Source organism: Anser brachyrhynchus (assembly GCF_964034855.1).
Source record: "Anser brachyrhynchus genome assembly, chromosome: 1".
Classification (NCBI taxonomy): Eukaryota; Metazoa; Chordata; class Aves; order Anseriformes; family Anatidae; genus Anser; species Anser brachyrhynchus.
The window spans coordinates 154847730-154861137 of record NC_137694.1 but is presented as its reverse complement, the minus strand read 5'-3'; the positions used below and the strand labels follow the sequence as shown (position 1 = coordinate 154861137).

General features: G+C 37.1%; 1 protein-coding gene across 1 annotated transcript in view; it reads right to left on the bottom strand.

Moving 5' to 3' along the window:
* TMTC4 (transmembrane O-mannosyltransferase targeting cadherins 4) overlaps nt 1-13408 on the bottom strand; it is a 52458-nt gene that overhangs the window by 4248 nt on the left and 34802 nt on the right. Inside the window, exons 12-16 of the mRNA XM_080575922.1 lie at nt 7522-7601; nt 7241-7348; nt 6980-7121; nt 6199-6313; nt 5602-5714 (exon numbers count right to left, since the gene is read on the bottom strand). Coding sequence (XP_080432048.1) covers nt 5602-5714; nt 6199-6313; nt 6980-7121; nt 7241-7348; nt 7522-7601 — 558 coding nt within the window. The remainder of the gene's footprint in view (nt 1-5601; nt 5715-6198; nt 6314-6979; nt 7122-7240; nt 7349-7521; nt 7602-13408) is intronic.

The following is a 13408-nucleotide window of genomic DNA, read 5'->3' as shown; positions in this document are numbered from 1 at the left end:
GACAATGGTACAAGTACGTACCAAGATTTCACAGGCTCACATTATTTTAGCTGAGAGCTAAAAGTGAAGCACAAGTAAAGTTTATAAAGCAGCTTAACTTCCCCCCCCCCCCGTCAAAGTATTTTCAAACATTACCTGCTGAAGTTTTACCTATTTATTCAATCAAAACAAGCATAATATATTGTCTGAGAAAACTACTTTTAGACACCTTTCCCTTTAACGATTTTTACCATTTCAGGCAGGAGCTTTCCAGTAAAAACCTTTCAAACAGATGTTTCAACACGGTTCTCAATGAAAAATAGCACTGCTTTTTAAAAACAAAAACCAACTAAACTGTTCCTCACATTTCTCACAAGCAACCTTTTCCATATTCCCAGCTTCAGTGCGTGTGCTCTTAGGACTGTTGATGTCTGAGTAGTTAGGAAAAGCTAAACTCTCACCAAATATTCAGAAGAACAACTTAATAGTAAGTTAATTCCCTAATTTGACATTTTTATTTTACCAAACTAGCTGCTGACATAGACACTTTTGTTCCAGAGCGTATTTGCTGTATAAGTTTAGAGAGATACCCCCCAATCCAAATGGACCATATTTACTCACTTGCATACAATAATAGATACTTTAGAAAAACAATTTCACATGGATCCTGGGTTATGCTGTGTTTTAGAGAAAGTTGCTCATTTAGTTTCAGGTCAAACTACCTGGAGATAAAATTACCTGTCCTAATGCACATACTTAATGTCCAAGGTATTTGAGAACAGCAACCCTGGGGAAATGGCCTTTCCTTTGCTATTTAAAACTACACAGCACCACACAGGCTCTGCTAAAAAAGAAAACCTATCAGCCAAATTTTTGATTCTGCTGTGTTCTTCTGAGAACTGTGACATAAGTCTCCATAAGGGCTCCACAGGTGAGAAGTTTCTGCTATCAAGATTCAGTGACTCAACTTTGAGTGACTTTACAGCTTCCCCATATGTCCAAATTCAAACCCAAAGTTCATGCTCCTTTCAAAGCATTCCAGAGCACAGCTAAGGCTGTCACTCTCAAGCCAAGAAAGGCTGATGCAGAAAGTGCCTTTGTTTTGTAAAGTCAAAGAAATTACAAAAGACCTCAGGTTCTCAACAAATCCTTTTGTAGGACATAATTTTCTGTAGAAGGACAACAAGGGAACCAGATGCCCATAAATTTATGCAGCATATGATTCTATAGTACAAGTTTTGGCTTTGCTTTTCCTTCAGATCATCATCAGCTTTATCATTCTCATACCCTGACTATTAATGTACCTAGATGAACTGGGCTATTTGAGATCCATTGTGTTTAAACACTTCATTAATGATTTGGGTGACGAGACTGAATGCGCTATCAGGAACTTTACAGACAGCCCCTAATTAGAAGGACTGGTCAGTACACTGGAGGAGAAGGCTACCATTCAGACCTAGATAGGATGGACAAATGGACTGGCAGGAATCAGAGGATGGCTGAGGCTGGAAGGCACCTCTGGAGGCCATCTGGTCCCACCCTCCTGCTCCAGCTGGGCCACCCAGAGCAGGCTGCCCAGGGCCATGTCCAAGTGGCTTTTGAAGGTCTCCAAGGAGGAGACCCCACAGCCTCTCTTGGCAACCTGAGCCAGTGCTCCACCACCTGCACAGCACAGAGGTGCTGCCTGATGTTCAGAAGGCATCTCCTCTGTTCCAGTTTGCATCCGTTGCCTGTCTTGTCACTGGGCACCAACAAAGACAGCTTGGTTCCTTCTTTGCACCCACCCTTCTCAAGTATTTATAGATATTGAGAAAATTCCCTCTGAGCTTTCTCTTCTTCAGGCTAAACCAGGCTAAACAGTCCCAGCTCTCTCAGCCTTTCCTCAAACAAGAGGTACTTCAGTCCCTTACTCACCTTCATGGCCCATTTTGGACTCTTTCCACTATGTCCTTGTCTCTCTTGTACCACCGGAGAGACCAGAACTGAACACAGTCCTCAGGTGTCACCTCACCAGTGCTGCGTAGAAGGGAAGGATCCCCTCCCTTGACTTGCTGGCAATATTTTGCCTAATGCAGCCCTGGCCACCCTTACTCTTCTTTGCTGCAAGGACACACTGCTGGCTCATGCTCAGTTTCATGTCCACCAGGACCTCCTGTGCTTTTCTGCAGAGCTGCTTTCAAGCTGGGTGTCCCCTTGTGTGTCCTGGTGCTTAGCTTGGTAAGGGATTGGACTAGATGACCTCTGGATGTCCCTTTCCAGTCAAAATTATTCTGTGATTCTAACTGAGTCACCTGAGAAGCATCCTGAGATTCAGACATTTGGCAAGCCTCGTGGTATTGCAAGATAACCTCTTTATATACACCCGACCAAACCTAAAAATCAACAGCAGAATGGCACTTGAAACCATGCAGTAATCAGAATTCCTACAACTTGTAATTTTTCCACTGCAGTTTCTAGTATTTTAATTTAGTAAGCAAACTTCTGCTTTCCTTACTGGGCAGGTTAACAACAGACCGAAAGCTGTGCTGTCCAATTACTTCCCTTTTATGCCTGAATGCCGTCACCTACCCAGAGGAGAAGCAGCTAGTGTACAGACTCACCCTTTCACTGCTGATGTATGATGGGACAACATGTGCAGTGCATTCCCAGAAAATATAATAAAATACATGCTCAGATTTGACTGACTCTCATTACTGTACATATCTCCAACCACATACTGGAAACACTCTTACTGCCACCGCTTTGCTTGTAGAAGCATACTGTCTGATTAAAGGCTATTTAAGGTGCATCACATTCATATTATTGCAGATATATGGAGTAAATATACATTCCAGTACATCCGGTGATATTTCAAATTACTCTGTCTTGCCAAAGCTTTAAATCAAGTGTTGTCAAGAAACTTGCACACTGTGTATAGCAAAGGCTTTGGGAAAGCACACTGCATTCCATCTGCTGCCAAGGCCACAGCACAAAATTGTTGTCTGGCTTTATTTCAAACAGAAAAAATGCTGAATGTTTCCAATTTGTTGTACTTCTTACAGAAAAAAAGCATAGATGTATACATAACAAAAATACAGCATACGTATTTTCAAAGAACTAAAGATAGCTTGATTCTCTGTCCAGTGCAACAAGTACTTAAATGAGAAATCAAACTTGATATAACAGATGTTAATTAAAAAAAAAAAGCAAAACACCAAAACAGCTCATCCTTTATGTGCTTTTGTTTCTGAAGCAATAAATCATTCATGAATAGATACAAACAGAAATCTTAATGGGTTGGGGGATTTTTTTTGGTCTCAGAAAATCCATCTTCTACTGAAAAGAGCATTTGAGACTGAAGAATATTATCTACTTATTTGAAGGAACTCTTTCATACTAGTAAAATCTTTTCAATTTGGTGCCTTTTTAAGTAAGAAGTACAAAAAACAAAACCAAAACAAAAAAAAACACAACAAAACCCAAAACAAATCTTACTTTATGGCAACAGAGCCAATGTAGTATCAACTTTTATACAGACACATAACAAGGAACCTAATAAATGAAATGCCTGAGGTTATGCAACACAACAGACACAGCCAGGCAGCCCTCTGCAAATCACCTCCATCACCTTGACAGCCTCCTATCCCCTGTCTTCCCCTCCCCTCGTAAACACAATAAAAAACCTTAAAGAGCCATCCACTTTTCTCTGTTTTTACATGTCAAGGGGTAGACAAGAAATCTTATTCTCTCATTCTTTTTATCTTAATTTTATGTTCTCCCACTTAAAAAACAAAAACAAAAAAAACACCACAATAAAACACAAACAACCTTGTATCTCTACTTTCCAGTCTATGCAAAATACAGCTACTGCTGTCATCACCTTTTCTAAGTGCACTTTCCAATGCCCTTAGTTTGCTCTCCCTATTATAACCCATCAATTTCAAGTTACTAGATAAGTTATATTTTGCTCTACACAAACCTACTACTCCCTGTTGAACTATTAAAACGGTCAGTGGCTCCCTCCTTTCTTCCCTGGGCTCCACTGCGCCTTTTGCTTTATTCAGGATGCTGACTTGAAAGCTTCATTTTCTCCCACCATCATTTCCACTGTCTCCAATGCATTCCCATGCAGCGTAATGACCTCTCAGAACCTGCCATCAAAAGCACTATCTGCTTTTTTATTTTTTAAATCCGCTGTGCCAGACTTGGTTTTCCTATACCTGGAGAAAGTTTCCTAGCTAGTTTTCCACTTATTTCTTAACTACTTACTTCATTATAAACATTCTTTATTCTGTCAGGCTGCATATTATTCTTGCTACATAACTGTACAATACTCTATTCTTCCACACTCATGACTCATCAAAATAATACTAGCAATTAACTCCTCCATAATGTTATCCTTATACATTCTGGATGTTAATTTGTATCCTTCTGGAACTTTGTTAATGTAACCTAAAAATATATTTTATAACAGCTTCAGGTGGAAAGAGACTAGTAATAGAGTGTACAAAAAATGAAAGCGACAGTCTAGAGAAAATGCAATGTCCTGTGTAACAGCATCACCAACACAAACCAAAGCAGGTGTTAGGCCTGCCAGGGCCTCTGACATGTGGACAGGTCATCACTCCACATTTGGACATGACTGGAAATTTTAGTGGACATAGTAATTGGTGGAAAAAAACGGATCCATTCTATCAAGTCTATGAAGTCTAATATCAAAAAATCTTACTTTTACACTGAGCATGTTCATTCAGCACTGCTAACATTACAACATATGAAAAAGCCATCAAATTCCCCCCAGTAGTCATAGTTCAGTAAATGATGTTTTTCTGAGGAATACAAAAAACTTCATTATTTATTTCTCCCTATCGCATGCATACATCAGTAACTATGGAGTCAATTAAAATAACGAAAAATATTAACTATGTATGATTTATTCTCTGAATATTCATACAATTCCTTCTGGAAAATATTTATCTGGCCTCAATTGCATTACATTTACCACTTTTAAATATAAGTAGTTAATACTGAAGTACTACTCGCTAGCTGGCCAACTATACTCAATGTTCAATACATTGAACAATATTCAATACATTGCTCAATGTATGAGCTTACCATAATATTCTGTGGTTACTTAGGTATCCCATCCTCAACCTGCGATTAGAGTCTGTGATATCTTCATTTTAGATAGCTTCTGAGGTAAAGAGGCTAAAATTCACATTGGGTAATGGTAAACCTTGCTTCCTTACATAGAAGGAACACAAGAACTAACATATCACATCTAATTTTGGACCCTGAACCAAGGCCTTTAAATCAGAGGAAGTTCTCTCTGGAGAGAACCAGTGAACCAATATAAGACCCTAACCGCCCTCTAGTGTGCTTAAGAGCCTACTTCTCTTCAATGACCATTGACATAGTTTAGGGCAGCAATGTTCCAAAAAACCCATCTAAAATAAGGTGAGATGAATTTAGGCCAGAGTCACACAACAATTCTGTGACAGAAATGAGCACTGAATCCTGATGAAGTCACAAGCCCGCAATGACTTCCTCAGTTTCTACAGAAATACACAGTTTATACACAGTATATATGGTTAAAAAACCACCACCACAAGAAAAAAAAACCAGAGAGCTCTAATTACCTACCTTATATTTTTGTGATTTCCCCAGTACATTTGCCAAAGAAAACATAAGGGAATGATCATTAGGTATTAACTCCAGGGCCTCTCTTCCAACTGCTTCTGCTTGAGCTAGATTGCCTGGGAGCCCACGTAGTGGAAAAAGAGAAGGCATCTTAACACAGCTTTACTAGTTACTTTTCATGCTGCAAGCACACACATTGTATATGAAGGGCAGATTACTTCACGTGTTTTTAAAGAAAAACCAGGTATCTCTGACACAAACAAATATAAAGGCCTACGGAATAAGACAACAGAAAACCTCCACTTCATTTTCAACAAGTAACACTTTCAGAAGAACAAAAGTAAGAGATTCAAGAGTTCTGAAGTTTGGTCTCTAATACAAACATGCTTGCAAAATGATGTCATTTCAAACGAGGATCAGAGTTGCAATTGATGGGCTGGACTTCAAGTGATGCTTTAAAACCACTGAGTTAGAAAGCATTCTGATTTTTATGGAGAGTGTCTTGGTAGCCAAATAAGAACTTCTTTTAGATAAATACAGATAAAACTGAGTTTTGAAAGACACTGAATTAGTCATCAAAATATTCCAATGGGTTTATACCTGTGTTATCAAGTAATATAATCATATTGTTCCAAGCCAAACTATGCTCTGGTTTTAGAACTGTAGCGTTCCTCCATGCATTCAGTGCATCTATATGGCGATTCAAATCTGCATACTAAAAAGAAAGAAAACTCCAGTAATTTCACTCTGATTTACTTTACTTCCCAGTTATGGACTAAAGGCACAAAGATTATTAATCTTTCTCTTCCTGTTCTAGTAAAACTTGTTCTTACAGATAAAAATAAGAAATGTAAAAAGAATACTAGAGTAGCATGGAAGATAGACTGGTATGTACTAACTTTTCACTTTTACGTTGTTTTTTCTCTGGAACCCAGTCAGATACATATGCACCAATAAGGTGGGGAGGAAAATTTGCATGCAATTTAGAAATCTACACAAGAGAATAAATAAATATTTACTGTAAGTATTTCCATGAATCTAAAATGATTTTTTTTTGCATAGTTCTACTACCCAACAATTTCTTGGAATATACTCATGACTGTAAAGTAGTCCGATATTGAGAAATGATTAAAAATGTCTCTTAAACAGAAGATCATAATCTATATTTTTGGTTAGATGTCTTTATATGGAAAGTAGGACTACCAAAGGTGATAAGAAAGGAATTATACTAGGAAAGCAATAGAAAAAGCTATTGAAAATAGGAAATCACCCTGAACTACAAATCAATTAACTGGAATAATGATCAGCATTTAACAATACAGCAGAAATACATGCACACACAGATTACTCTAATAGCAATAATTTATTCAAAAATACTTACCAACCGCCCTAAATTGTAGTAACAATCTGGGTATTTTTTCCTGTGTTTAATTGCTGTCCAGTAGCTTTGTTCTGCCTCTTCAAACCTTCTTAAACTGTTCTGTACTATTCCTAGATTCATCCATGCAGCAGCAAAATCAGGTCTGAATAGATTGGAGAAAAGAAATGAGAGATAACAACTGAGCACTTTGAACAGAAGATCCCATTGTATCCTTTCTGCTCAGCTTGTACAAAATACTGCTTGGCTTTGTTCTAAACATACTGTATTTGTACAGCTAAGGACAGCAACTCCTCTGCTTCTTGGAGCTCATTTCTTTCTTTCAGAATATTTCCAAGGTTGTTCATGGCATGTACATATTTAGGATTCAACCTACAATGTAAAATTTAAGAGATTATTATTATGTATGGGAGACACATTCCTTTATGCAAATTGTTAGCTCTGCATCGCTGCAGAACATGAAAATGAATACCTAAGCATTTTCTCCCTGTTAAACCTTAAAGCAATTTTAGGGTAGTTCAATAAAGCAGTAAAATTTCTAATACCTTACAGCTTCTCTGTAGTATTTGATTGCAGCACTTTGATTTCCCTTGTCAGCCAGGTTTTTGCCAACATTGTAGTGCACCTGAAAACACAGATGAACTTTTTAGCCAGATACTACACAGTCAGATATTTTTTGGAGTAAGAATTTTTAGCAACTTGACTCCACATAAATACAGTCGGAATTTTTGTCATTCACTACTGTTTTATGTTGTAGGCGGATCTCAAGACTGGACAATACAGACAATGAAAACAGCAAGATAAAACCGGATGAATAAATTAATAAATAACTTACCTGTTCTAGCTAGTTAAGAAAGATTTTTCACTCCCTGATATTACAGATGAGGTCACGACACTGTGCCTAAGACTTTTTATATGGACACCTCTTGTCCTTCATTGTCAGATGACTAAGAGAAAGGCTGACTCATTCAAATCCAGCATAGCAGAAGATAAACTACAGCAGTATGTGTTGATTAAACTTTGCTTTCACTATAGCATAAGCCAGAAAAAAAATCAACATTAACAGTCTAATTAAGCTAAGCTCCATATTTCAAAACAAAGAAAACCCACGAAGAATGCCAATCAGCATTCACCCCCCAGCCCTGCAAAAGACCCAGCCATTATTGTCTTGATATAATAATGCATCAAACAACATTTCTGGAAAAAAAAATAATGTGGTATCACATTGAAGACCTTGACTGTTAAAAAGCAGAGAATGAAGGGAGGATCTAGGGCTTTGGGATCCTTATCATTTGAGGGGAAGAGGATCCTTATCATTTGAATTTATGATAAGGATTAAAGGATTAGGTAGGAATTTCAGGAAAAAAATCTTAATTGGAAGACATTTCGTATCCTACTTTAGGACTACATTACCTAGTCAAAGGAAGACTGAAGTTTAGAAATAAGTGTTTTGAGCACCAAGTGCTGCAAATAGGCTTCTCTGCAACTAGACCAGAATTCATTCCATAAATTACCTTGCTATTTGAAATTACGTTGTATGCCTCATCTAAAACTCACACTATTTTTTTCCATATCTCAAAAATCTGATTTAAATCTCCTCAAAAACACTATGCTGAAATTACTTCAGACTGAAGTACATAAATATAGGCTTGCAATACATCTAGATAACTCTAATTCACATTATACAGTCAAAACAGTACTTCATCTCATTTGTCCAAAGGATTAATTTTCATTGTGTTTGGCACAATACCTAGGACCCATTGATCCAACACACACAATTATGCTTGAATCTGTTATAGTATTTAGTTGTTGAATTCCACCTCTATATGATCGTGACTATGCTGTAACATACCACCAACAAGTCAAATTAAAACTAATTTCCATACTCTCTAGAATAAGTGAAAAAGTTTCACTGGTTTTAAAGACAGCAAAGATGCTGTAAGGCTTACTAAGTTTTCACAGAAGCAGCTCCTTAGGCTGTAAGGCACACAAATTCAGCATCCCATAAAAGCTCTAGTACAGCTTTCAAGTAAAAAAAATTAAATAAAAATCCAGGGACTTCTTTGTACATTCATAAAAATATGACAAGGTCCGCTCCAAAGAAGCAACAGAATGGTACGTTTATATCAACGCATAGCCATTTATAAAGATCACTTGACTGTGACAAAAAATAGAATAGCACTGCTTTCCAATGAGTCATTACAGTAAAATGATACACCTTGAAAAATGCTTCTTAGGACTGAGTATTATTTGTATCATCTCTTCAGGAAATCTTTCAGCACACTATGACAACATACTTACCAGACTGGATTGCTGTGATTATATATACTGAAGTTTACAGACTCAAAAACTATCTAGAGCAAATTAGGTTATTAAATTTTGCTGTGCTCCCAGATACAAGATAACTTGTTGCAAAACAGAAAAAAATCAAGGAAGACTTCCCTCAATAATGTATATTACCCCCTAAAATACCTGAATTCACATTTCAGTATCAGCAAACTAAGACTACTTTCAATTTCTTCTAAAATAGTTTTGAGTGCCTTTCTTTCTTCTTATTGTTTTACATTTTACAAAAATCGTAAGTATTACTGCAAGAAAAAAATTGATTAAAAGACTGAGGACAGAGCATACAAGAAAAAAATTAAAAAAATATGTTTTAGCTATCTTGTGTTATGAACAACCAGTCAGCATTTCACTTTCTAATTCTACTTATTCCTCAGTTTCTTAAAGTGTGGAGCTTCTTAACATCCATTTCCATCTAAAGCAGCAGTGGAAAGCATATTTTTCTCATGTAAACAGAATTGTGTGTATTGCAAAAATCCAAAAGATATCAATTATTTAAAGTCTAAACATCAAATGAAATATTAAGTGTACATACATATTTTGTGAACTGAGCTAGAAAGATATATTATAGTATTAAAACCAATAACAAGACTATTTACAGTGTATTTCTTCTGTCCTCAGATACAGGTTCTGTGTGAAAGGAAATGATATTTCTAAACAATACTCCTGAAAATGAAGAGTTCTTTGTTGTATGTATGTTTCCTAGCTTCCCTTCAAGACAAATTGAAGCCTTAGCTCCTCTAAATATGTTGGTGACAAAGAAAGTAAGAGAAGAAAAATTATAGCAAGCAAACCAAAAGAACCCCTCAGCCTAACATAAATATACAATGACAAAAAGAGCTTTTGAGATAATTTTCAATGGGTAAATATGCAGTAAATACCTATATATATTTAAATGCAATAAGTTTTAAATAAAACAGAGTCAGGAGGTTTTTTTAGGCATACAGAATCACTTGAAAGGTGCAGGTTACTTTTGCTGAACAGCCATGTCTCTCACTTCTTTTGCCATTAGAGAGAGCTGCCAAGATGAGCCTTTTGCTCTACTCCCCTCAACCAGGGTTACAACGATCTACATGCCCTCCGCTAAGCACAAGGCTGTAATTCTCCTTGCTCTCTCCTATGACCCCTATCTGCACAACGTGGGGACAAACACTTTCCATATGCCAGTGGGAGGGAAGAATCTGCCTTTTAAAAATGAGGGGGGCAGTGTGATGTTTTAAATTTAATCTCTAGAGAGATGTTTCTTCTGCCTTTGATTGATACTGCCCAGGACAACCTGGGAAAGGATTTTCCTTTCCTGATTAAACATTTAAAAGCAGATATACCATTTCATTTTTAGATGAGCATTAATGATGGATATTAACTGGAAATGACACATTACATTATGCCCACTTGCTCCTTTATCAAACCTAAACAGGTAATTACTTTACAGTAATAGCTCTAAAATGAACATTTCTCAGGGATGAACAACAACACAGCACTCTCTGCAATGAGGGCAATTAGGAAAGAGGAAAGTACTAAAAATACCCCATGAGAAAAGTTGGTTATCTAAACAGGCATGCCATACTTAAAGTTAACATAACCATGGCACCACAGCCTAGCCCAAGAATTGAAAAAGTCTTAAGACCGTTGTACATTTTCAGTATTAGAACAGCTTGTTTTTGCAAACTGTTATCAGAGATATAAGTTTGTCATGAAACATTAAGAACAAAGAACGGTTAGTAGCACATTCTTTTCAGAGTATTGTAACTTCCTTCCTCAGCATTTCAGAGGTTTTGCTACTGAAGTGTTTTCTTAAAAATCATTTTTATTAAATTCTATATGGTAAAGGAAAGCTGGTGGCAAGGAGAATATTAACTGTTTACATTTAAATTTAGCTATTTCCAATCTACAAAAAAAGAATGATCACTATTTCTCACGTATTTAATGTTATTCTTGCAAATTTTAATTATATAATTAAAAGAAGTCATCCAGAAATAAGAACCATCTCTGGATTCTGAAAAGTTGCCCTGGCTTTGCTAACAGGGAAGAAAAAAGTAACTTGACATTTCCAACAGTAACTTACTGCAGGGCAGAAAAAGCCAACAAGATGAACATCTTCAGGAGTAATCTTCAAAAATCTAAAGGAAACAATGCGTACCAAGCTCAGAGAGTGAAGAGCAATACAGCAATGTCTAGAAATAGCGAACAGCAGTAGAAGGGCAAAATCTCACATCACCTTATGCATCCACATCTGAGGCAGTTGTCAGGACTTTTCAGAATCATTGGAAAGAAACACACAAAACAGGGTGCAGTCCTTCTGGCCTGTGTCAGTCATATAGCTCAAGGTGACGATAAAACGTGCTAAAAGGGACAGTTTCTCCTCCCAGTTATAAAGGGAGCCTATGTGGCTTGCTCAGATGTAGACGTCTAAAGCTAAGGGGATGAATCCCAAGCCAGTAAGTAGTCTGATATGGCAAAACTGTAGGTAGGCTTTCATCATAGCCTGTAATTAGATATTCCAGTAGTTCAACAAAGCACTCCAGGATTAACTTGCAACATACTGACATCAATGAAAAGATTCTGAATTAGATCCAGTGAGCCTTTTCTAAGCCATTAGCACGGAATCATTCCAAATTTATAAACTACCTGTAATACATTATTAACATATCAGGTGGAAACTGTCTATGTAACTGTTCACAAAATCTTACTTAGTAGAGAAAAGAGGCCTGGGTCTAACTCACACTAGTGCTTACAACCATTGAACTCCAGGAATTCAGTGAACCTATACTGTATGAAAAAAAAATAGAAATGGAATACAGGCACCTTCTGCTCATCTAAGCAAAATACTGTTAAGTGTATTCAAAATGTATACTATACACTGTATACAGTCTAACAACCTTTCAAACCGACTTAAGCATAGGACCAAGCAAGAGTGACATACTACCAGACACAGCTATAACATGCTCCTTTCTCTCTCAAATAAATAAATGCACACACATATATATTTAAAAATATGCAACAGATTCTCTTTAGACACAGAGCTGCCAGACTGTTCTGTACCATGAACTTAAAGTCAAAAATCTCTGTAACTTCATTATGGTACCTGATTATTTCCAACACACTCCAAAATTACTAGGCCATGTTTATCGAAAATGATACTAAATTTCACCATCTTGAGCCAGATGCATTCATCAGAAGGAGGTAGATTTGCTACTATGCCAGAGAATATGATTTATTGTAGTTTCCACACCTCTATCTAAGAAAGATATTCAAAGAAGGTGAGTCTGAAATTAGAGAATGCACTATTTAGAATCAAGATAAATTTATTTTACACTGCTCATATACAGACGATTTGGAATTCAGAAGGTCTGTACTACAAAGCTTGAATTAGGAGCTTTTGTTGGTATTTGGGAAACACCTGGAGATTCTAGGACCCTGCTACATAGGAGAACTAAAGCATGAGCACTTTACACATATTAAAGATGCTCCAAGAAAAATAATAAAAAACTTGTTATCATCTACATTCATCTTCTGGTCTGCATCAGCCTTGCACTGAAATAAATGGACCAATAAAAAGTCCTGTGGAGTCAGCTTTAAAGGAAGTCTCCAATTTCATGACAAGAAAAGATCAAAACAGAACCTAGCTCCATTTTTGCATTTATCTTGGTCAAAATTGACTGAAGTCCATGAAGAAAAAAAAAGATTGGCTTTTAGACATGGACTCTCTAACACTCTTGCCTAGAGAAGTTCCCTACTAATGTGATTTCAAAGAGACTCCTTAAAGAAAATTGGAATGCGAGTCTATAAAAACCTCCCCATACACATCACCATGCTCTCCATTTGTGCAAGCTGTCGCAAGTAGCAGTACAGTCCAGGCATGTCTAGAGGGCCCAGTGTTGTCAAACACAAGCACATTTTCCCTGTACACTCATTGGCTTCGAACCAGCTGCATTAGTTCAGTAGCTTGCACACAGCTTATCGGCTCAAGCACAGCACTGTGCGAACACAGCTACACAGCTTCCCAGCCAGACGTGGCTTGTGTCCAAGGACCTTGGAGCACGGGCAGAGTGGGGATCTGTCTAAAGTACTCTTGCCATAGCAGATGGA